Source organism: Gracilinanus agilis, chromosome 1, assembly GCF_016433145.1.
Source record: "Gracilinanus agilis isolate LMUSP501 chromosome 1, AgileGrace, whole genome shotgun sequence".
Classification (NCBI taxonomy): domain Eukaryota; kingdom Metazoa; phylum Chordata; class Mammalia; order Didelphimorphia; family Didelphidae; genus Gracilinanus; species Gracilinanus agilis.
The window spans coordinates 123,837,414-123,864,287 of NC_058130.1; the positions used below are offsets into that span (position 1 = coordinate 123,837,414).

The 26,874-nt window shown below is 35.0% G+C and overlaps 1 protein-coding gene across 1 annotated transcript in view; it reads right to left on the bottom strand.

Annotated features, from left to right (window-relative positions):
• KDM4C (lysine demethylase 4C) overlaps positions 1-26,874 on the bottom strand; it is a 352,306-nt gene that overhangs the window by 199,097 nt on the left and 126,335 nt on the right. Inside the window, exons 9-10 of the mRNA XM_044677228.1 lie at positions 14,427-14,791; positions 11,575-11,695 (exon numbers count right to left, since the gene is read on the bottom strand). Of these exons, the coding sequence (XP_044533163.1) occupies positions 11,575-11,695; positions 14,427-14,791 (486 nt within the window). The remainder of the gene's footprint in view (positions 1-11,574; positions 11,696-14,426; positions 14,792-26,874) is intronic.

Below are 26,874 nucleotides of genomic sequence, written 5' to 3' on the forward strand. Positions count from 1 at the left end.
ACCCGAGAGATCATCCTAGTCCAACTCTCTTATTTTACAGATGAGGAAACAAAGGCCCAGAGAGGTTACCTGAGACACAAAAAGGCAAGTAAGTTAGTGGCAGAATTGAGACTCATTATTCCTCATATAAAGACCTAATACTACTAAGCATAAAAAGAATGACAGAAATACACAAATCAAAGTATAAAAATACATTTTTCATAACAACCTTTAGATAGTAGAGATGCAAATATTCAGAGCATTTCAGAACTACAAAGAACACTAGAAATGCTTTTTTTTTAAATCCCTGATTCTACAAAAGGGAAAGCCAAGGCCCACAAAGACATGTCCAAAGTAACACCAGTAGAATGTCAAATTAGACCTCAAGGTGCACGATGGCATTGTGGATGGAGTGCCACCAATACTCTGAAAAAGGATTTGGAACCACTCCTGCCCTTCATGTACACTGGGTAAATAAGCCTATGAACTTTTCATAGTTTGCTCCAAGAAAACTCAATGGTAACAGACAAGATGTAAATCTGCATCAGGGGAGGTAGCTTTCTATAACATGAGAAATACATACACATTAGATATCAAGTATAACTGTACTAAAAAGTCACCAAAAAAAAAAATCTAAATGAAGAAAACTTTTACAGTCAAAAGTACTTGGTTGGATTCTGCTAAAAGAAAGGGATAGTGTTAATATAAAATATTGGTTGGAAGTAAGCTAAAATAGTCTAATTTCAAATCACAAGTATTCTCTCATGGACCTGCAAAAAGATTGTACTGGAAATTGTTAAAATATACTCATGCTCAGTGAAAAGAAAATGTTGTCATTTTTTTCAATTTCAGAATGAACTAAAAAGTGGACTACTTTTTTTTAATTTCCTGGTAGAAAATCTAAGGAAGGGAGGGATGGAGGGATGGATGGAGGAAGAGATGGAGGAAGGAAGGAAGGAAGGAAGGAAGGAAGGAAGGAAGGAAGGAAGGAAGGAAGGAAGGAAGGAAGGAAGGAAGGAAGGAAGGAAAAGAGGGAGGGAGGGAAAGAGGGAAGGAGGAAAGAAGGAAGGGAGGGAGGGAGGAAGGAAAAAGAATAGTCATATTTATGGAGGTAGATACTTGTACAGAGCTTAACTATCAATTTAAACCATAACTAAGGCAACTATGACAAATGAGATGTGAATTAGGCACATGTAACTAGAAGGTGATAAAATGTGCAATTTTCTTCCTTATGACTAAAAATAAGGGTAAAAAATATATGTAATTTGAATCTATTAAACTATGATCCTCAATTCTCAGCACCCTACTCACTTCCTGTTGATACATGCTGCCGTAGACAGGATATAAATTGGGTGGAATTCCGTGTCTAGCTCTCTTTTACTTCCTCTCAGCAGCTTTGGTGGAGCAGGCATTTTGAGCAGGTAGAAAACTAGAAAAATAGACGTGGGTCTATTTTGTCAGATAATAAACTTTAGAAAAAAATAATACCTAACGTATTGCACCTTGATTTGATTTTACATTTATGGCAACCACCAGAAGTGGGATTCAGAACCCTTAGTTGTCTCTTAGTAGATTAGTTTGAAAAGAAATCATGTTTCACCCGACATAGATTCCCCCCATACACACACATGAACTCTGAGAGAACTTCAGGAAACTCTCTTTGGAGATGCACCTGTTGCTGGTGATCCTGCCTCCTGCAGCTAAGTCTCTGGGTGGTCCCAGTCTCCTGCTCCTGCTGCTGCTGTTGCTGTTGCTGTTTCTACTTGGAGCCTCACTCCAGACGCTTGGAAAAATATAAAATCCCTCTTTCCCTTACACTGCCAACAGCTGAGTGCTTGCTCACTGCTTGCCTTGGAAACCAGAGTGTGTTTCCCTTAGGCAATCCCTCTTAACTCCCTGTCCATGTGGCAGGGGAAACAAGCTGCTCCCTGGTATTTTACCCCTATGAGGAAGGGGAAGGAATGTTATTCTTCCAAACAGGAAGTAGAATTGCAAGAATGGCTATCCCTGTGGAAGAGCAGTGTATTGCTGATTTCAAACAGCTCCCGGTTTTAGGATGTTTTTTCTTCCTACCATTCCTGGGTACACTGGTCCTTGCAATTAGCTTGCCTGAGATTCAGGGGAGAAATTCATCTCCCTACATCCCCTACCAATTCTTGCCTGCCCAGTCTCTACAATACATCCAATATGGGATTCCTCCACACCACGTTCAGTGAGGAATTCTCCCTCTCTATGGGAGATCCCACAGGTTCACACTTCTAGGTTCAAAAGGAACCTAGACAGATGATGATATTGGGGAGGGGAAGGAACCTTAAAGAGACTAGAGGGGGATTTTAAACCTTTTCAGATTCCAATGTTTTATGGAAGTCTCTGTATCTGAATTGGAAAAAAGAACTCTTGAATTCAGTGCCTGTATCCTGTCACATATATTGTATTTGCTGGTTGCTTGTTTTAAAATTTTATTTGATTTGTTAAGTTCTGTTACACTATGACACTTTAAGTTATAGTGTTTTGGCTATTAGTTGTATGTTCTGTTTCACAGTCTTTATTTGTACCTCCCCATATGACTGGACTGAAGAAAATACCATTGTAAAACTCAAGGAAAATTTAATGATTTAAAAAAAAAAATTTCAATTGATTTTAAAGGCTCTTCAAAAGTGAAGTGTCTATTATATTCCCCACCTCCTCATTCATAAAAATGTAATAGATGAGACATATCTCATCCAGAAGGTGGAAAGCATTTCAAAGGGGCATGGTACCCCTAAACATTACCCATCTCTGCATTTATAAAAATCTGAAGTGATTCTCACTATTGTAATCCTTGCCACCAAAATACAATGAATAGAATATATAAAAGACATGCCTTTAGAGCTGTTACAGTCTTATGCCAAAGGAGGGAGCAAACCCCAAGGGGTTTGATTACCCTGCGATGGGTTATAGTCTCATATTAGAGAAAGTAAAGGGGTATGGTACCCCTAAATGGCCACCAAGAGGGAGCATTTCAGCCAAGATTGAAAATCATGAGCTTCAGTGAGTTGATCCATGTGTCTGTCAACATCTTCCTCAGGAAGGATTGTATAATTGGAATTCTAGTTTTATACAAGTTTTTCTTGCTTAAGAGTAATTTTATGATAAGAAACTTGCTACCTCCCAGAATCCAGGAAGTGAACTACTTGGAGAAGGTGAAAAAGAGATGCCTACAGAAACCTCACACTACACTGAAAGATCCAGAATGAACTTTAGGTTGTAGTGAAATTGAACTGTGGGTGGTGTAACATATTTATTTTCTATGTGTACTCTTCTGCTGAAGGGGATTGACCCCTAATTGGCTTTTTGTCAATGTGTCTAGCAATCATTGGTTTTATTTTCTTTCCCTTTTATCACCAAATTATCTTAATTTGTAACTTGGTTATGTTTACAAGATCCACTTGGGAGACTAGTCTTCCAAAGGATCTCAGGAGAGATTGTGTAATTCGAATGTTACCCTAAAAACTACAATTCCCAGGAAAACTACTATTCCCAGCACCCTACTCACTTCCTGTCATTATGTGCTGAGGTAGACAGGATATAAACTGGGTGGAGTTCTATGTCTAGCTCTCCTTTGCTTCCTGTGGGCCTCTTTGTTGGAGCAGGCATTTTGAGCAGGTAGAAAACTTAGTCATGTGGTTCTATTTTGTGATATAATAAACTTTAAAAAAATAACACTTCAAGTATTCAACTTTTATTTAGCTCTAAGAAATAGTCAACATGTACCCAGAATAACAACTAATTTAAAACTATCCCTTTGAAATGTTTAAATCTACAATCGCATTACTAAATGAATTCTAACATTAACTTGGATGCTTATTTTTTTTAAATTACTGTAACACTGCGTAAAATCTAATCTCATTGTAGCCCCTTAAGGCATGCAAAAATTGCAGAGATATGGATCGTGGGCCTAAAATATCTCTAATTTCAAAATAGATGCGTAACAGCTAATTAAAATAATATACTTGCTAAAATAAGGACAAAGATAAAAATTATAGTTATTTGGACATTTTTATATCAAAGCTTATACCCACATCATTATGCTGAACCTGAAATGATCAAGGACCTACCAAAGAAAAAGGGTTTTTATAATAATGATTATAATAGTTATCCTTACAAAAGGATTATAGAGAATTTTCATTGAGACAATAAAATATGAAATTACAAGCTAATATTTTTCTTAAACTGTAAAAATTCAATTTTTTAAAATCCCAAAACATAGCAGTCAGAACACAAAATGAAAAGAATAATAGGCATTGGTCAAGGTTCACTTTGATCTGACCCCCCCCCCCAAAAAAAAGCTAAAAAGAATGATGATGACAACAATGCTAAAAACTGCTGCCAAAAGATACTTATTAGGTTGAAGATAACTTAAAGTGGATTATCTCTGGATGGAACCTATGAAACAGCAAAGATTCGAAAACTACAATTAAAAGGCATTCTGTAGGGGCAGCTGGGTAGCTCAGTGGATTGAGAGCCTAGCCTGGAGATAGGAGGTCCTAGATTCAAATCTGGTCTCAGAAACTTCCTAGCTATGTGACCCTGGGCAAGTCATTTTACCCCCCCATTGCCTAGTCCTTACCACTCTCCTGCCTTGGAACAAGTACAAAGTATTGATTTTAAGGCAGAAGGTAAGTGTTTAAAAAAAAAAAAAAAAAAAAAAAAAAAGGCATTCAGTGATCAATATCTACATGACCTAAAATCCAAAATATGATGAAAAATGACAGTCAAAAAGATTGCCATCTAGAAACAGAAGTTATGATGACAGCAAATGAGAATCAGGTCATTACCACCAAAAATTACAGAATGGTCATCCCTCATTACTTTATATCAGTAATCAATGTAGTTTGTGTAAGGAATTGGTCGAAACTATGAAACACATTTGAAAACGGACAATAATGGTTTTGATCAAAAAAAGAAAAAAAAAGAGGAGGGGGGCGGGGTGGAGGGGACTGCAACACTAAATTTGGGCAGATGGGCCTATCTTCACCATATTGGAAACTATGTAGGGATGAGGGAAGGACGGATGGAAGGAGGAAGGGAATCTAGTCAGCAGGGCAAGAGTATAGTAACATGCCACTCATAAAGGGTTACCAGGAAGTCGTTTCAGAAGTAGAGTCCAAACAATAAATCTGGTGCTAATCAGGAACAACCAGTGAAAGCTTTGTGATCTTTCAGGAAAACCATTAACCAAGTCAATATTATCAGGGGCTGAGGGAACCCTTGAGAGATATGATGGTCCTAGCCAAAAATGACCAAGAGGCTAGATTTATACATTAGAATGATACTATTTTGCATGGAAGGACAAACAAAAAATCTCACTTGTATCCCATTCAGATCTCAAATTAACCTGAAATCAATCAATGAACTGTACCTAAAAAAAATCCATTGTAATAAGAATTAACTGTGTCCCACAGAAACATGGATAGAACAAAGATTCAAAAACAAAAAACATACACACACAAAAGCAACCCTTGAGACCAATGTTTTTAAATAGATGCCACCATAACAAATATCCATAAACTCCTAACTTATAGTGAACAAAAATCTTTCAAAATATAGAAATCAAATTTTGTAGGAACATTACATGCAGAATCCTCAGTTTAATAGCTAGCAGTGAATTTAAGAGGTCACTGAATTCAACATTCAAAAAATTGATACACAGGAAGATTAAATGATTTGTCAAAGATCACAAAGCTCCTCTGACATAAGGAGTACAAGTAGAACCTAGGTTTTCCTAATTCCAAACCCAGAACTCTATCCACTCACTATATTATCATCCCTTTTGTCCTGTCTACTACTAGAATTGTGGAAAGGATGCTTAAAGTGACCAAAGGATGATGTTTCATCCTAATAATGCATAAAATAAAATAACTTATGTAATTCAGTATCTATTTAAGCAAAATGTTTAGAATATTCATCAACGAATAAGCGTTTATTAAATATTAAACAGTTAACAAGCACAATGCTAAGCAACGGTTATTTCCCAGCCCCAAAAAGGTGGGGGGGGGGGGGGGAGAGAACTATATGTTTCACATGTGTGCACTCCAAAAACACTTTCCCTAATCTTAAGGAACTCACATTCTAATAGGGAAATGAAATAAAGTATAAATGTATAAATGAAAAGCAAATTCTAAAAGAAGGCATTAGTAGAAAGAAGGAACCAAGAAAAGCCTCTTGCAAAGGTGAGGCTTGAGCTAAGTGCCATGAATGAAGCCAGGGAAGCCCAGAATCAGAAATGAAAAGAAGAGAATTCTAGAGAGAAGAGAACAGCCAGAGAAAAGGCAAGGAGTTAGAAGATAGAGTTCAATGTCTGAGGAAAGCCAAGTAGGTCATTACAACTAGATTATAGAATATATGGAAAGGGGAAAGATGAAAGAAGGCTGTGAGTTAACAAGTAACCACTGGATAAGGAGGTAACAGAGTGAGACCTACACTCTGGGTAAATCACTTTAATAACTGAGTGGAAAATGGAATGGAATAAGAAGAGACATGAGGAGGGGAGACATAATTGGATGATACCTCAATAGTTCAGGAGAGAGGTGATAAGAGTCTGCAGCAAGGTGATGAGAAAATTTAGTTCAGGAAAGAGAACTAGATATTTAAATCTAAGAATTATCTTCATAGATATGATAATTGATTCCATGGGAGCTAAGGAGATGAACAAGTAAGAAAGCACATAAAGAAAAGAAAATGTAGTTCAGAATAGAACTTTAGGGAACAAAAACTATTAGTGAGCACAATATGGCTGAAGATCTAGGAGAAAAGAATGAGTAAGGGCAGTCAGGTAAGACAAAAACCTGGGAAAAAAAACAATGAAAAATATTGAGAGTAAGTCAAGAAGAAAGAGTGATCAACAAAGAGAGTAAAAGACTGAAGAGAGATGAAGAACTCAAAAAAGGCTATTAGATATAGCAATTAAGAGATTATTTATAACTTTGGAGACAGCAGTTTCAGTTAAAAAATGAGACCAAAAGCATGATTGTAGAGGGGGGTAAAATCAAATGAGAGGAGGGGAAAGGAAGGTCTCTAGTGTAGTAAACTCAAAAAAGTGTCATAATAGTAAGAATAACAACATATAACATAATAATAGTAATGATAATAACAAATTAATCAGTCAATAAGCAATTAATAAGCACATACTTTGTGGCAGGCACTGTGTGAGTGCCAGAGAAATAGACCTTGCCCATAGGGAACTTACAATCTAATGGGGGGAACAACATGAAAACAAACAGACATAAAGCAAACCTTAATATTTAATCATTTTTATTTAATATTTATTTATTTAATGGAAAATTATTAGAGGAAAGTAAGATGGATTGAGGAAAACTCCCTATAGAGGGCATTTTAGAACTTAAAAGAAGCCAGAGAGATCTGGAGTCAGAGCAAATTCCAAAAGTGGGCGCTATTGCCCCCTGGTGGGTGCTGCAGCGATCTAGGGAGGCGGTGATGGCCACAGGTGTATTTATCATTGCTATTAAATTTTTTTTAAGTTAATTTCCAGGGGACTAAGTAAAATTTTTTCTGGAAAGGGGACAGTAGGCCAAAAAAGTTTGGGAACCATTGGAATAGAGACAAGGAAGAAATCCAGAGGGAATGCCCAGAGACATGAGATGGAATATTCTGATCATGGTATAGGCAAGGGAGGCCAGTGTAACTATCTAAAGAGGAAGGTCTCAGAAGACTGGAAAGGGCTTTAAATGTTCTTGGAAGCAACAGAGAGCCACTGAAGTTTAGGGAGTGATTTGGTCACACCTGCACTTTAGTAAAATCACTTTAGTGGCTGAATGGAGACTGGATTAGAGTGGAGAGAGACTTCAAGCAGGAAGATCAACAAAACAAGCTATAGCAATAATCCAGGTGACTATGAGGTGATGAGGACATGCCCCAGAGTGGTGTCATTGTCAGAGAGGACAATTGGGCTAGTTCAAGAGACATTGCAAAGATGAAACTGGCAGGCCTGGTCAACAGCTTAAGACATGAGGGAGAAGAGATATTGAGAAATTCCCAGATGACTCCTAGACTGTAAAACTGAGGGAATGGTATAGTTTTGTCCTATAATAACAGGGAAAGTAGGAAGAGGGGAGGATTTAGGAGAAAGAGAAGGTTCTATGTTGGACATATTAAATTTAAGATGTGGATATCCATCGAGAGAAGTCTGAAAGGCAGTTGGAAATGTGAGAATAGAGGTCAGCAGAGAGACTGAAGAAGATTTGTGAATTAGGATGAATACAGTAATAAAACCCATGGGAACTGATTAGATCAGCAAGTGAAGTAGTACAGAGAGAAGAGGATCCAAGACAGAAGCTTGAAGGACACTAGACATAGAGGGCATAATCTGGAGGAGGATCCAGAAAAGGAAACAGAGATAGGTAGAAAAAATAATAGAACAGAGTATTTCTGAAACTCAGGGAGAAAAAAGAGATCAATAATGGTAAAGGCTGCAAAGAGGTCAGGAAAAATGAAGGTTAAAAAAAAGGCAATTAGATTAGTCACTTAACAGATCATTAGTCCAAATATCTGTTAATTCTACATAGATGATTCCCAACTTTAGATATTTAGTCTTAATTTATCTATTAAACTACAAAATAGCTAACTTCTGGACACACCTTTCCTAAGGCATCCCATCAGCATGAAATTCAACATAATCAAAAGAGAGAATGGAACTTGGAGTATGTGGAAAAGAGAGAAGTCAGATCTTGAAAAGCAATCTCATTACCCACTGTGCTTGAAACAACCATTAAATATTAAGAGCATGTTCTTTTTAATCCCTTTACAAAACTATTTGTACTTAGCTTTTAACAGCATAAGAGGAGATAAATTTCTTAGTTTAGTAGGAGACAATAAAACATTGAGTTAATAATGAGAGCTTCAGGAAACAACTAATTTAATCGGGGCTAAGAAGAGTTTTTGTCATTAGTTTGTAATCTAGATTTTGGAATATCTGGTAATTTTAAGATGTTTTAATTATTAATAGGCCATATACATACATATAAAAGGCTACACATATTTTAGTCTGATTTGATATCTGCTAGGATGTTAAAAATCATGGGCCTTGTTTTGAGAGGTATCCTACCATTTCCTGTGTGATAATGAGATTAAATCTACCTAGTTCATTCTCAAATCTAATCACCAAAAGTGTAAACAATTCCACTTAATTCACAAGTTTGGAGGTCTGTGACCCACAGTGCTAAAGTGAATGAATCAGAATTTACTGACTGCCTCCTGGGCAATTCTAAGAAAAGCATCTGTTGTGATTGTACACATAAACTAAGAAAAAGGCACAGAAAGTGAAGCAAAAGAAGCCCCTTTAAAATAGAGTGACAATTTCCTGTAGCTCTCTTCTTGTTCATGACATGGACCTGAAGGAGCTCTTCTTATTCATGACTTGGACCTGGAGGAGAGCTGGCTGAGACATTGGTGAGACTGTTCTTAAATATTTCCCTTAGAACTACACGTGTTGAGTATAAAGTCTGAATCTTCCTGAACTTCTCTAAAGAAACTTCTCTTTCAAAACAGATTCTGAGAATGAAGCTTTTGCTTCATTCACCACCAGGGCCCTCTGGCCCTCTGGCCATAGGCTCAAGGCCGAGCTTCCCTCCACAGGAAGACTAATTAGATCCACCTGGGTTAAATGAGGGGGCCAGAGCAAATTACCTAGTCTGTTAGATTACTTATCTTATCCTCTTTCTGATTTTCTTATTTTCTCTTCCTCTCCTCATTTTAAATAAACTTCCATAAAAGTCATTTTGACTTGAGGTTATTCTTTAATTGGGGATCAATAATTGTTCAATTCTCTGGCGACTTAACCTTTTAATATTTACCCAACCCAAACCCCTTTTACTCCTTTGCACCTGTAAAGAGGCAGACTTATTCACAACTGCCCAAGTTCAAATTGAGGATTTGACACTCAAGCTATATGGTCATAGACAAGTCACCTTAGCTCTCCAAGCTTCAATAACTTCATCTACGAAAAGAATCAATCTCAGAGGCTTGCTATTGCTCCCAGAGCAATATGCTGTTTAAACATTGGGAAGAGGAGGAGGAGGATGATTTTCTGTTCAAAATTTGAAGTAACTTATGAAGTGCTTGTTATCTGACTTTATTCATTCATTCATTCATTCATTCATTTATTTATTTGCTTATTTGTTTGTTTATTTATTTGTTTGTTTATCCATTTATTTATTTATTTGTTTGTTTATTTGTGGGGAAAAGAGGAAATGTGGCATTATGAATAGAGGGCCAGAGTAGATATATGTTAGATTGAGGGCTCTGAATAAGTCACTCACTTAGAAGTTGCCTATCTCCACTGGTAAAGAATGTTTCAATACTAAGCACTCACTAAAGTAATGAAATTAGGGGTCTGTTCTCTATGCCCAAATAGAAGAAGATTCTACTCTTGCACATGTTAGAAGCAGGCAACTAGTATCTGCATTCCATTTTATATAACTCCCTACACTAACCCACTTCCCAATTCTACCTTCCTACCTACCTACCTACCTACCTACCTACTTACCCCTCACAGAGTTAGAAAAGAAGTAACGTTAGATTTCTAAAATGTCTATTTACTCTGTTCCATTCATGCTTCTGTGGTAGGTTGGCTTAGTGAATTCCAGCCTAATAAAGCAGGAAAGATAGGTTGAAGTCCTCCAGGGAATTCTCTAAGATTATAAGTTGTCTGAAAGATCCCAAATAGCTTTATCAGAGATAGTTGGCTCATTTGGGAGTTCCTGATATCAATTAAATCATATTACAGATGGGAAAAAACCCAGAATCTAGGTTATGTCTCAGATTTAACCTGCCAACCTTCTTAGATAAATATTCTCCTTAACTCAAAGAACATTTTCACTTATATCTCTCCAAGCCTTGTCACAGTTTTGTCATAAATGCATATGGAATGAGTTTGTTTTTAAAATACTGATATCGAGTAAAAATAGGAAAAGGGGGGGTGGGGGGGGAAGAGGGGAGGAGGGAACCCACAATACCAAACATGAAACTAAAGATAACTAAAAATAACAGTATTTTCAATGGTGAATGATTGGCAGTATTTCTAAACATAACAGTGTTGAGACATAAACCATATTACGTTCATTTAAAAAACCCTTATCATCTGTCAGTATCAATTCTAAGACAGAAAAACAGAAAGGGCTAGGCAATTGGAATTAAGTGACTTGCCAGGGTCACACAGATAGGAAGTGTCTCAGGCCAGATTTGAAACCAGATCGGCAAAACTCCAGCCTTGGCACTGCATCCACTGTGCTATCCAGCTGCTCCTCCACGTTATTACTTCAAATTACAGAAAAAGTAGGTTTTATTTTATTCAAGAGCTATTTTAACTACACAATATGAATAAATGTTTTCATATAATACAGATTTTCCAATTTAATGTAGTCTTTATTGACTTTAAAAGATAAAAACCCTTTTATACTCAAAGAAAAGAACATGCACATATAAACATTCTATAATTTTATAGTTTTGTATGACTTGCCACAAAGTCAAAGCATCGCTCTCTACCAAAAACTTTCATCACCATGTAGACTTCAAAACTCATTTAAGTAAAAAACTCACCTTCATCACTACCTGCCTGCTGTTTTACCAGAGTCATTGGTGATCTAGCTGGAGGCTTACTGAGTGGATGGCGCCAACTCTTGGAAGTTTTTGGTTCCCCTTCTGCTCTCTGATTACAGAACTAAAACAAGGAAAAACCAGGCAGAGTTGGAAGTTAGCACTGAAAATAGCTACTATCATATTGCCCAGTTGTTAAATATGCCAAGAAAACATTACAAATTTCATTTTGTTTTAAGAGCTATACCTCCCATTGAGGAATATAATCTGGTGTATTGGTTCTTTTTTTTAAAAGAAAGAAAAATGAAATAAAACCTTCTCAATAAAGAATTTTACCAAGAAGACATTTGACTTTTCTTTGTTCTTCAAATATTTAATGAAGGGTAGGTTAAGTTTTTCAGACCTGAAATACAATAGGTAAGATCACAATTTCTTAAAGTTCTAATCAAAGCATAAAAATATTTTCATTTATAGCTTTGGATTGATTTTCAAATGAAATTACTCCAAAAAAAAAAACTGTGTGTCATTCCTATTTTTCACTGAACAAGAGACAATGCTGTGACATCTCATCATCTTTATTCTGGGGGATAACAAACTTCTTGGAAATCTGTTTCCTATCCAAATATCTATACTTATGATGGCAAACCTATAGCACACATGCCAGAAAAGGCATGTAGAGCCCTCTCTGTGGACACACGCCTGTCTCCTGTCAGAGTTAATTACTAGAAAGTCAGAAGAACTCAGCCAAGCTGCTCCCTTTCCCCTCTCAACCCCACCTGAATACGTCTTTTCACTTCACCAGCCCCTCTGCCAATCAACCCAATGGAAACACTTTCTCCCCTTCCAATCTGCACAGCACAAGGTCTCTAAAAGATTCACTACACTGATCGATACCATACTGGCATAGATAGGAAAACTAATTAGTTAACAACAACAACTGAAATATGTTTTCCAAAATCTTAGTTTTGTTTTAAAGTATTTGGTGAAAAGGACAGAATATTTTCTGAGAGGTTTAATAATTTGAGTTTTGACTTGAGCTTGATTACACCAAGATGAACTCATGACTCCTAATGAGTTTCAGCCAAGAAAGAAACAACTAATGGGATTGAGGAAGAAGTTTCACTCTTTTTTTTTCATTGCAATCCTTCCTTTCCATCTTTGAATCAATACTGTGCATTGGTTCTAATAAGGGAAAAGAACAGTATGGTGTAGGCAAAGAGGATTAAGTGACTTGCCCAGGGTTACACAGCTAGGAAGTGTGTGAGGCCAGATTTAAAGCCAGGTCGTCCCATTTCTAGGCCTGGTTCCCAATTCACTGAGCCACCTAGCTGCCTCTAGTTTCACTGTTAAAAAAGAGGAAATGAGTAATCTCTTCTTTCTGAATAGAAAGATTGTCATCAGAGAAGCACATAATACTTTATTTCCTCTCATCTTCTGTCACAAAGGAGGTGAGGGGGAAAAGAGATAAATGGGAAAATAATTTCATCAAATTCCATCAAATGTGGAAAAAGAGGATAGAAGTAAAATTATCCTAATAACCTGAAAAAAAAAACGTGAAATACCTTTTGTGCAGGTCGAAAATTTGCTACACCTGAGCTACATTCTGAGCATCCTTTTAAGAACGCCCTCATTTGATGTACAGGGGGATTAGGAGATAAATTTGTCTGAGTCCCAAAGAGCTTGAGCTTTGCTTTGGTTAACCTGTGGCAGGTATGGGTCTCTGGCTCTCTACTCTGCTCACTTAACTGAAGGAATCTCTTTCCCTCTCTTTACTATCTATACGTTGGTGTAATAAAGCCACTGAAAAGCTACTGTCTCATTATTTAAATTGTAATTATTATACTTTTGATTAAGCCTAAATTAAAGCACTCTAATAAAAATCTTAGAACAACACCAATATGAAAATACTTAAAAGTTAAACATGAATTAACTATATCTATATGCTTACTTAAACTTTATTCTAAAATAACTAAATATAATTTCTGATTAACATTTAGGAATATTGTCTATTTTAATAAAATTATATTTTTATAAATGACACTACAGTATCTTAATTAATCTATGATGCAACTAACACTATTTCCTCTAAAGATGCATATTACAACCTACCAAAACTCTTATTATTTGTGATTCTTACCCACTGCCTCCCATAAAACATGCATAGAGGACTGACACAAAGCATTAAGGATGTCATCCTATAGCTAACATGGATAACAACAAACTATAAAAGCTATTAATAAGCTAGCCCTCACTCTTTTAAGGTACCATTGATTTTTTGATCTTATATCTCTGACAGCATGCTTACTTGGTAATGTATTTTACTCACACTCACCACCCATTTCTTCAGTTTATAGGTTATATTATTTTCAAATTTAATGAGACTGTTATATTCTATAAGTTATAGTCATATAGCAAAAATAGAAAATAAAGTGTTTAAAAAAAAAGATTCTTCTTAATGAAAGGGAACTTGGAGTCATTAAAAGCACTGAAAATTTTCCCTAGACCTATCCAGCAGACTCTAATCTTCGATATGAAATATGAAGCCATCTTCTCACCCAAAATATAAGTACTGATCTACCAAGTCTATAGTATACTCATTCAATAGAGTACAACAGTCTGAAAAATATGGATAAAAATAAGAACATTTTTTTCTAATTTTGTGAGCACAAATCAATGCTACTCAGAATAATATATCAATGGAAATATAATTAATATCCTCTGACACGGCAAATAAAAAATCCTAATTATTTAAAAACTGGAAAAATATATTTGGCAAAAATGGATTTCATTATACTTCTGATATTTCTGCATCTCACTGGATTATGAATAAAAGTAAAAGCAGAAGTTCCACGTACACTTGGAATTTTCAAGTCATTTCGTTCTCCCTTGGTTTCAGCCGGGATTTCTGCAGGTTCTAGAACACTTTCACTGCTTTCAAGATCACTGTCATCTTCCTCTGTGAAAATACTATTTTCTTCTTTTTCTAGACTCTCAGCTTCAGAAGAGACAGAATCACATGACTTGGGTCTTGAAACATTCTGCTCACACTCTCTCTCAGACTTTAAATTGTCTTCCTTTTTGCATTCAACAGAAAGAGGCATAGAGGCAGAAGATTCCATGAGATCAGAAGAAGCAATACTACTATCCACTTTATCATCTTCACATTGTATTTCCTGCTTTATAGAATCAGAGTGGAAAGATGTGCTTAAGCCATTGCTTCCTGGAGATGAAGAAAACATGGAGTATTACTAAAGTTTACATTACATTATTATCATTTACTCTATTACCCAGGGAATATCAATTTAATAAATGGCCTAGGTTTATTAATATCAATGATTTCAAGTAAACATACTTGTTTAAGAATACATGAAAAGATCAAAAAAATCAATTTTCATCAAATGATCAATTAAAGAAATAGCAAAATATTCTAACACTATTGAGCTTTTATCATAAAATTATAAAATATGCTTTAAGTTAAAACTGGAGAAAAAATACTTAAAGGCTGTCTTAAAGTAATTAAGAAACCGAAAATCAATAATGTTTTGCCATTAATTTTATGAATTTTAATTATAAGGTCTATTTCCTTGTCTGCTTGTCCCCAATAAAGAAGTCCTCAATCTTCATAAGTTTGGGAATGCAAGAAAGCTACATATCCCAGATAGATTAAATAGAATTTCATTATTTGACTTTCATGTTCATAAAAAATGTTGGGAAATGAAAAGAGAGGGGTATAAAAAATAAATATTATACTGAGAAAGTAGTTTGGCATAAGAGGTTCTCTTAATATTGGATTCTAAAAGCTGTCCCATTAAGAATTTATAATTTTACACTTTAATGTGGCATTGAGACCACAGTCAAATTTTTCCCAGATCACTAACCTGAAGAACTAAAAAAAACTACTCAAAATAGAAGATGGAAACAAAACAAGATGGATAAAGACACATGGTTGCAAAGTCAATCAATTCTGACAGAGTAATAAAAACATTTGCTTCTGATACAGCAATAACTTAGATCATAGTGGTTCATGGCATCCAATTTTAGCTCTCCAATAATTTAACAATAACAAATTGTTTAAAACATTTTCTTCTACCTAACAATTTATTCTTTTTAAATAGTATTTTAAGTTCTCTAAGAGAAAATTGGGCCTGTTAATAAGTTAAAAAAAAAAAAAAAGAGGGCCCTCGTGCCATGGTAAGTGATTCAAATATTACACTGATTAAAGCCTAAAAAAAATTATCCTTACATCAAAACAATATGGTACTGGCTAAGAGATAGAGAGGAGGATCAATGGAATAGACTGGGGATAAATGACATCAGCAAGACAGTGTATGATAAACCCAAAGAGCCCAACTTTTGGGACATGAATCCACTATTTGACAAAAACTGCTGGGAAATTTGGAAAACAATATGGGAGAGATTAGGTCTAGATCAACATCTCACACCCCACACCAAGATAAATTCAGAATGGGTGAACGACTTGAATATAAAGAGGGAGACTATAAATATGTTAAGTGAACACAGAATAGTATACTTGTCAGATCTATGGGAAAGGAAAGACTTTAAAACCAAGCAAGAGTTAGAGAAAATTACTAAATGTAAATTAAATGGTTTTGATTATATTAAACTAAAAAGTTTTTGTACAAACAAAAACAATGTAGTCAAAATCAGAAGGGAAACAACAAATTGGGAAAAAATCTTTATAACGAAAAACTCTGACAGGGGTCTAATCACTCAAATATACAAGGAGTTAAAGCAATTGTATAAAACATCAAGCCATTCCCCAATTGATAAATGGGCAAGAGACATGAATAGGCAATTTTCAGGTAAAGAAATCAAAAGTATCAATAAGCACATGAGAAAGTGTTCCAAATCTCTAATAATTAGAGAAATGCAAATCAAAACAACTCTGAGGTATCATCTCACACCTAGCAGATTGGCTAAAATGAAAGAAGGGGAGAGTAATGAATGTTGGAGGGGATGTGGCAAAACTGGGACATTAATGCATTGCTGGTGGAGTTGTGCACTAATCCAATCATTCTGGCTGGCAATTTGGAATCATGCTCAAAGGGTTATAAAAGAATGCCTGCCCTTTGATCCAGCCATACCATTACTGGGTTTGTACCCCAAAGAGATCATAGATAAACAGACTTGTACGAAAATATTCATAGCTGCACTCTTTGTGGTGGCAACAAATTGGAAAAGGAGGGTATGTCCTTCAATTGGGGAATGGCTGAACAAACTGTGGTATATGCGGGTGATGGAATACTATTGTGCTAAAAGGAATAATAAACTGGAGAAGTTCCAGGCAAACTGGAGAGACCTCCGGGAACTGATGCAGAGCGAAAGGAGCAGAGCCAGAAGAACTCTATACACAGAGACTGATATACTGTGGTAAAATTGAATGTAATGGACCTCTGTACCAGCAGCAATACAATGACCCAGGACAATTCTGAGGGATTTATGGTAAAGAAAGCTACCCACATTCAGAGGAAGGACTGCAGGAGAGGAAACATATAAGAAAAACAACTGCTTGAACGCATGGGTCGGGGTGGACGTGATTGAGGGTGTGGACTAGAAACTACCACACCAATGCAACTACCAACAATTTGGAAATTGGTCTTGATCAAGGACACATGACAAAACTGGAGGAAATGCGCATCAGCCATGGGTGGGTTGAAGGGGAAAGGTTGAGCATGAATCATGTAACCATGTTAAAAATGAATATTAATAAATGTTAAAAATATATATATTAAAAAAAAAAACCCTAGGGAGACTTGTTTGAATTGACAGAAGGTGAAGTGAGCCAAGCAAGGGGAACAATTTATACAATAAACTAGAATACTGTTTAAAAAATTTTAAAAAAAAAATAGTAGTAGAGATTACAGTATTATATGAAACAGAGAAATCATACACTATATCCAAATAGGAGTTATACCAGAAGTTCAAGGCAGGTTCTCTAAGAGAAAAACTATCAGCATAACTGATCATATCACTTAAAAACCAATAATCATATGATTATATCAAACCTTTGATAAAATGCAATGCCCATTCCTATTAAATTAGAAAGCATACGAATAAAATGAGTTTTCTGTAAAATGATAAATAGTACGTATCTAAAACCAAGAGTAAGCATTATCTATAAAGAAAATTAATGTTTTCCTAATAAGATAAATAGCAAAATGAGGTTATCAATGATCATTACTTTTAATATTGCATTAGAAATGCTAGTTATAAAAATAAGATAAAATTAGATGAATAAAAAGAGATTAAACAAAACTCTCAATCTGGAAAAACCTAGACAATCAAATAAAAAACTAGCTGAAACAACAATTTTAGAAAAATTATAGTTCAAAATAAACATAAATCATCAGCCTTTTTTAGATACTACTAACAAAATCCAGAGAGAAAACAGAGAAATTCCATTTAAAATAACAGCAGACAATATAAAATACATATAATATACCCACATCTACAAGACAACCCCAGGAATTACATTAACACAATTACAAAACATTCTTCACACAAATAATGATGAATCTAAACAACTGGAAAAATATTAATGTCTCATGCCTAGCAAAAGGCAATATAATAAAAATTAAAATTCTAAGTTAATCTACTTCTTCAGTGTCATACCAATGAAACTACCACAGGCTGTTTTATAGAGCTATAAAAGCAGTAAATTTGTCTGGAAGAACAAAAAGCCAAGAATGTCAAGGGAATAAATGTGGGGGGAAATATGCTGTACCAGATTTCAAGCTGGGTTATCAAAATAAACTATTGTTGCCTAAGAAACAGAATGTTCAATCACTGTAAAATATTAGATACAAAATACAGAATATTAAATGTACACAATAATTACTGTTTGGCAAACACAAACGTCTAAGATTTGAGGATATCAACTGAACACCCAAAAAATTGTTGGAAAAATGGAAAGCAATTTGAAAGTAACTATAAAGAGATGAGTATTTCATACTACATAACAATATTCAGTCAAAATTAATAAATGGTTTAGATATAAAGAATAAAATCATAAGAAATTAGGCCAGCAAGAAAAAAAATGATGATTTTAATTATATGAAATTTTAAAACTTTTGCATGAATGAAACTATTATAACTAAAATTAGGATGAAAACATGAAATTGGATTGAATCTTTTCCACAAATTTCTGTTAAAAAGACCTCATGTTGCCTGAATGTATAGGGAACTAAGCCAAAATTATAAAAATAAGCCATTTCCTAAATTAAAAGTGGTTAAAGGATAAGAATAGGCAATTTTCAGAAGAAGAAATCAAAACTTAAAAATCACTTGAGAAATACAAATTGAAAATATTCTTTTTTTCTTAAACCCTTACTCAATACTGTGTATTGGCTCCAAAGCAGAAGAGTGGTAAGGGTAGGCAATGGGGGGGTCAAATGAATTGCCCAGGGTCACACAACTGGGAAATGTTTGAGGCTAGATTTGAACCTAGGACCTCCCGACTCTAGGCCTGGCTCTCAATCCACTGAGCTACCCAGCTGCCCCAAAAAATATTCTGATATACCATCTCCTAACTATCACATTAGCTAACTAACATGACAGAAATGGAAAATTCACAAATGCCAGAGGGGATGAGGAAAAATTGGAACATTATTGCACTATTGGTAGATTTATAGGTTTGTTCAACCACTTTGGAGAACAATTTGGAACCATACCTAAAGAGCCATGGAACTTGTTAACCCTTTGACCAGTCTGTACAAAAAAAAAATAAAAAATATATAAATATATATATATAATTATAGCATCTTTTTTATGGTGGCAAAAAATTTGAAACTGGGGGGATGCACATCAACTGGGTAACGATCAAACAAGCTGTGATATATGACTTCTATAAGAAATAGGAAGCAGGAGCATTTTAGAAAAACTGGAAAAGACAATTACAAACCACTGCAAAGTGAAGTGAGCAAAACAGGAGAACACTGAACACAACAATAGCAATACTGTAAAATAATCAACTCTGAACAACTGATCTACCACGATTCCAAAGGTCCCATGATGAAAAATGCTAACCATGTGCAAAGCGAGAACTCATAAATTCTAAATGCACAAAAAAAGAATGATCTTTTTCTTTATTCTTTTTTTCTTGCACTTACTTAAATCCAATTCTTGTACAAGATCTCTTCATGTCATTTGTCAACTTAAGGATGAATTACTAAAACAGCAACATATATAAATGAAAACATTATTAACCTTCTCAAGAGGTGGAGAAGGAGTAGAAGGGAGATCATCTGGAACTTAAAACATTTTTCTAAATTAATGTCATAAATTTTACATATAATCAAGAAATGTTTAGTAAACTGAAATAATAGATTTTTTTTGAATACTAAAATCAAAAGTCAAATAGGGAAAGGAAACAACATATAGGTTGAAGTTGTTGAGCTCTTTCCATCATTTCTGACACCTCCTTACCTCATTTAGGAAGTTCTTGGCAATGATATTGTAGTGCTTTACGATTTCTTTCTCTAGATCCATTTTATGGATGAGGATACTGAAGTAAACAGGGTTAAGTGACTGGCCATGGATCTTTCTAACTCCAAGAGCCATGCTCTAAGCACTGCACCACCTAGCTGCCCAACCTAGGGTTATAAAGAATCAAATATTTCCAATATGCTTCCTTTATCAAAAGTAACTGTCTCATCACTTTTCCAATATTTTTATTTCTGTCATTCAATAATAAGACCTCATTATTATTCAGATTATTACAATAGCCTTTTGCCAAATCTTCCATATCTCATTTTTTCCTTCTCTAATCTATTATATAGCTGCTGGAGAGTAATTTTCCTTATATACCAATCTGGTCATGCATCAGCTGTTCAAAAATCTTTAATACTCTACTACTGTTCAAAAGTAAAATTCCACCTCCTTTCTTCTTCATAAAGATTTTCCATACCACAACCACCTTTCTTAAAGTAAAAAAATTACAGAATGATATGGTCTAAGCGTTGAGATGTCATAAATTAACTAAATCCTTAAAAATATAACAACAGAAACTAGATCTATAAAAACTAGTGTTACCTCATATTACTTTCTGTTCCTTCTAGCTACACTAGATCATTCTCTGTACCAAAATGTACTTTGCACAGTCCTTTCTCCCTGCCTTGATTATGCCAATTCCAATTCCTGCAATTATATATGCTCACCTGATTAATTCCTGAACATTTGTTAATGCTCATCTCAAATACCAGCTCTTATACAGAGGTTTCCTTAATCTACTGGTAAATGACTATCTCTAATTGAATTTTCTCATATATCTCTGGTACATTTATTGTGTAATATCATATATTTATCTGTTTTTTTTGTATTGTTCCCCTTCTTTACTATAAATTCTATTAGGAGTGTAAATGTGTTATCTATACTGTGTCCTTCCCTCATCCCGAAGTTTCCAGACTGAAAATCTATACACAGGAAGTAATTGAGGAAATCTTAAAACGTCAAAGGAAAAAATATTTCACAGATCTGTTTCGACATCTATAAAATTAGAGAGTTGTATTACATTGCCTCTAAAAGACACTTTTAAAACTGTTATTTAGGATTTAGGATTATTCCTAAATAATGCACATGGAGTAAAAATCTTGAAATGGACTATATAGAAAAAGCCTACTTCTTGCATTTTTATTGCTATACGAATAAATAAAAGGTTTCAATAATATCAAAGATTCAGAGTCTCTGTTCCAAGAAACATTTTCATGCTTACTGCAGCAGAGAATGAGCTCTAAACAACTCTGAGCAAAGATCAGTGAGGCACAGCCAGAAAGCAAATTTATTCAAAGCAGTGGGAAAAGAATACAGATTTCTTTGACTATTAAAACCTAAAAATATCTCAAGTGGGGAAATTCAGTAATGCCATAACACTATAATTCTTCATAATTTTTAGGAAAAAAAACAATGAGGAAGCATGAGTTAAATCTCACTGGTTAAAGGTACATATAGCCTCAGAAATATCAGCCTTCTGATATTGAGAAATTTCTTTTTAATATTTTAAAATATTTATTGACTTATCTGTCTTCAATGTCTTGGGGAATATATAATGCATACAAATCTCTATTTTGGTAATACAGAAATTATGAGAAATTAAGTTGGCTTTTCCCTTTTTTGATGTATCATATGATAAAAATTACCCCAAAACAGAGAGTAAATGAGGATAAAAAGAGATTCAGATTTTCATTTAAGACAACTATAACACAGAGGAAAAGTAGAATAGCATGATTATTTTGTGTATTAATGTTGAACTGAAATTCAATTTTGTTACAGGATTATGATGTTACATGAAGGAAACTAAAAAAAATTTAATTTTTTCTATATTTTAATATGATATATCTTGCAATTTTTAATTACTATAAAAATGATAACAATTTTTTAGAGTTACATATATCATCATTCCATATGGGAATATAAGCCCCTTTAACCTTATTGAAGCCATTAAATGTTTTTTTCTCTTTTTTGTTTACTTTTTTATTCTTCTCTTGTATTTTGTATTTGGGTCTCAAATTTTCTATTCAAATCTGGTCTTTTTCTTCAGGAATGCTTGGAAGACTCCTATTTTATTAAACAATCATGCTTTTCCCCTAAAAGAATATAATCAGTTTTGCTGGGTAGTTGATTCCAGACCTAGTTCCCTTGCCTTCCAGAATATTATATTCTAAGACTTCCAGTCCTTCAGTGTGGAGGCTGCCAGGTCCTGTGTAATCATGACTAGGGCTTCTTGATATCTAAATTGATTCTTTCTAGCAGTTTATAGTATTTTCTCCTTGATCTGGGAGCTCTTGAACTTGGTTATAACATTCTGGGACTTGTCATCTGGAGATTTAATACAGGAGGTGATCTGTGAATTCTTTCAATCTCTATTTTACCCTCTTGTTCAAGGATATTAAGGTAGTTCTCCTGGATAATTTACTGTAGTATGATGTCAATACTTTTTTTCTAGTCATGGTCTTCAAGTAGTCCAATGATTCTTAAATGGTCTCTCATAGATCTACTATCATTTTTTCAATAAGGTGTTTCAAATTTTCTTCTATTTCTTCATTATTTTTATTTTGTTTCATAAAGTCTTTATGCCTTATGAAACCATTAGTTTCTAGTTGTTCAATTCTAATTTTTAAAGACAGAATTTGATTCATGACTTTTTGATCCTCCTTTTCCTTTTTAACTATTTTTCTTTGTAATGCTTTCTCTGTCTTTTATTTATTTTTTTTTTTGCTTCATTTCCTAATTAGTCAATTCTAGACTTTGAGATATTGTTTTCTTGTTTTACTTCATGTGCCTCTGTCTCCACATAACCTATTTTGCTTTTTAAGTTTTTTTCCCCAGTTTTTTTCAGTCTGTATTATTTGTTTTAGGAAAAAACTTTTTTAGCTCTTACAGAGCCTGAATCCAGTTCACTGGAGTTTCTGAGGTTTTACTTAATGTTCCTTGGTCTGCCTCTGTTCCATCTGTTCTTTGCCACTTTTCTGAATAGTAGTTTTCAATCATAGTTTCTTTTTTTTTCCTTCTGTTGTTTATTCATACTCTTTCCTTGTATACTTGCTTCTCTGGTTGTTTGCTGACTCTGTGAGTTGGAGCTTTTCTGCTGCTTGAATAGGCCAATTGAGCTGATCTGCAGAGTTGAATGTGTCCTGAAACCAAAACTTTCTGGCAGAGGCCTAAGGTAAGAAGTATGTTGCCTGCAGGTTGTGATCGGTCTGCTTCTTCTCTACTTCTCTTCTCCAGCTTCTCTTCTCCAGCTACCTTCTTGCCAGAGCCCTTCCTGTAGTTGTTGGTAGCGAGGAACTCTGTCCTGATTGGAACCCTAGTCCTGAGATCCCACCATCTACCCAAGTCTCAATAACAACAGGTGAGAGGGGGCATTGGGAACATTTTCATAACCAGAGAATTCAACCTTCTCTGGGTACCTTTAAAGCTGAACTGAGCAGGAAGGTCCTGCAGCTCTGTCTTGTTGGATTTGGTTTTCTGTCTCCCTTGAAGAGCTTTGTTTTTTATTAGTGTAGAAGGGCATAAAAAGGAATCAATTTTTGCTATCTCTAAGCTGCCATCTTGACACCACCCCTAATTTCTTCTAAAATCATCTATCCTTCAAATGAACCTAAGTTTCTAAAATAGGAAGAGACCTATTTAGACTCAAAGAAGTTGGTCAAATATTGCAATGGCATAATATATCTAGTTTTGGAGCCAAATAAATCAAGTCATTTAAAACATTTTGACTATACTTCAGATAAAATCTGACACGGTGACTAAGGAGGCAGAGTAGAGAAAGGCATCTATTTTTAATAAAGTGTCCTTTTCTGCTCTTTTATAATGAATAAAGTTCTTTTAATGGCATGTATACAAGCTGCAATGTGTTCCACTTCCTAGCCTTCCTGAATCACTATTGATCTGGCCAGTCAGGCCTGTTTTGCAATACCAAAGATTTTTTTTAAGTAAAAACTAACCTAATATTTCACCTAGTTTATTTAATCATCTCACAGGTATGAAATCAACCACATAAAAGGTACCACTTAACAAGAAGTGACAGCAGTCAGAGGACTTGATATTATATTCAAAATCTATGAAAATGATTATCAGGTCATTAGAAACTATGAAGTCAATTTTTCAATAAACATTTATTAAGTGCCAATTATGTGCCAAGCACTATGCTAAGCATGGTTTCACAAAAAATAGGCAAAAGAAAATTCTTACTCTCAGGGGGGCCCATAATCCACCTCAAACTTCAAATTACTTTTCACTAACCTCTGGAAATAGTCATAAACTATCCATAGACAAATATATTCCTATGTGTTCGGGCTCCAGTAGAAATAGTAAAATGAGCATATATGTAACTTAAATTAACGTAGAGAACAAGAAAGATAAGAATGTTGGAAATATCATCATCACCACAATTGACGTTGGTATAGTATTTTAATGTTTACGGAAACTTTCACAATAATCTCACAAAGTAGGAGATACAAGTGTGACAGCATTATGGATACTGGGTTGAGAGTAAGGAAGCCTATGTTTTGACTGCCTGACTAATCTTGGCCAAATCATCTCATTTCTTTACACCAATTTCATCATCTCCAAATGAGTGGACTGAAGTAACTTATCGCCATGACTACATTCCTACTCTAAAATTCTCTTACTGCTTCTGTTGTTCAGACCTTTTAGTAGTCTCAAACTTTTTGTAAACGCATTTGGGGTATTCTTCACAAAGACAAAGGAATAGCTTGCCATTTCCTTCTCCAGCTCATTTTATAGATGAGAAAATTGAGACAAATGGGGTTAAGTGACTTGCCTACAGTCACACAGTCAGTAAATGTCCGAGTTTAATTTGAACTCAGATCTTCCCAACTCCAGAGTGGGCAGTCTGCCTTTTGGCACCAAGCTGCCCACTAATTTTCCTCTCTTCTCTTTTCCTTTTTTTTTAAACCCTTACCTTCTTTCTTGGAATCAATACTAAATATTGGTTCCTAGTCAGAACAGTAAGGAATAAGCAATTGGGATTAAGTGGCTTGCCCAGGGTCACATGGCTAGGAAGTATCTGAGATCACATTGTTAACCCAGAACCTCTACGCCTGGCGCTCTATCCACTGAATCACCTAGCTACCCCAATTTTTTCATCAATACTTTTAACAACAACAACAAACCACCTTATCTTATAACTTAGAATTGAAACATATCTGTTCCAAGGCAGAACAGTAAAGAGCTAAACGATTAGGGTTAAGAGACTAGCCCAGAGCCACATAGCTATGAAGTGTCACACTTGAATTTGGCACCTCCCATACATCACCAGGCCTGACTCTCTATCCACTCAACTACCTAACCTATCCCTGCCTATTATTTTCAATTGTCACTGAATAGAAGTTGTGTTGTATGATATAACCAAGTGGCACTAACAACATATGTCCCTAAAAACTCTTCTTAAAAGATGTGATATACAAAAGATAAGATAAATAAGCTCAATACCTAAAGGGGGGAAAAAAGCGCTAAAGCAGAATAAGATTATTAAACACTCTTGAATTTCACTGAATTAACCTTTAGTTATTGCCTACATTCAACTAATCTGTATTTCATAAAATCTAGAATAACAATTGCTTAAACTGAAATTATAGAACTATCAGACAAACTCCTCATATGGCTTGCTCCAAGGGATGTCAAATTGAGGTTTTGTTGTTGTTGCTGCTCAGGAGATTTCTGTGAATTTGAAAGTAGGTTTCATTCCTGTGTCTTAGAGAGATGTATATTAGTATTATCAAAACAAAACTATAACAAATGATGTGGTCCCCCCCCTCCATTCACAATTGTCAAAGCATACAGTAGAGCTGAGGTAACTCCACAGAAAAAGAACAAATTAAAAAGATGGAAAAAAATTTTAAAGTGCATGATTATAACTTTAGAAAATACAAACTAAATAACATTGCCTTAATATGCCCTAACAGACTCATAGAACAATGAATCTGAATTAGAAATTAATTCATAGACATTAATTGAAAGTAGGAATGAATGATCAACTAGAAACAAACTCATCCATTTTATAAATTTAAGTCAAAGTATTAATTCAATGATCAAAGTCTTTAACATTACATCAAGCTCAAAAGGTTTTTGTAAAGGCTTATCCTCCAAAGACACAATTAAAACTATTTGCCAGAGGGGGCAGCTGGGTAGCTCAGTGGATTGAGGGCCAGGCCTAGAGACAGGAGGTCCTAGGTTCAAATGTGGCCTCAGACACTTCTCAGGTGTGTGACCCTGGGCAAGTCACTTGATCCCCATTGCCTACCCTTACCACTCTTCTGTCTTGGAGCCAAGATGGAAGTTATGGGTTTAAAAAAAAAAATCTATTTGCCAGAGAAATATATATATCGGCATGAACCTCAATTGTTTCAAAAATAAATGAAAGTCAAAATCAATACACATTGAGGATTTTTTCCCTTATTTTATTATAGAGAATTATAAAATAATTTAGTCAATCCCTAATTAGTTTTATGGATAAAAAGGGGGTGCTCTAAAGTTAGGGGTGATCTCCTTCCCTTGCTGAGTAACGAAGGGGTAAAAGGTGATTGAGGTAATAGGAGAGGATAAAAGGAATGGCTAAGCTTAGGGAGGAATGGAACAAGGCAGTATTTTGGATGGTAAGGGTACAGGTGAGGTATTCAGGAGAGGCAGCTAACACAGACTAGACACCCAAACTAGAGACAAAGGATATTGGGGTAATAGGCTGAACCCTTCCAGGCAGGAAAGGTACTTTTATAGATACAAGGAATAGGGCCAGACAGAAGTGGTTTGAATCTGACTTGAGGG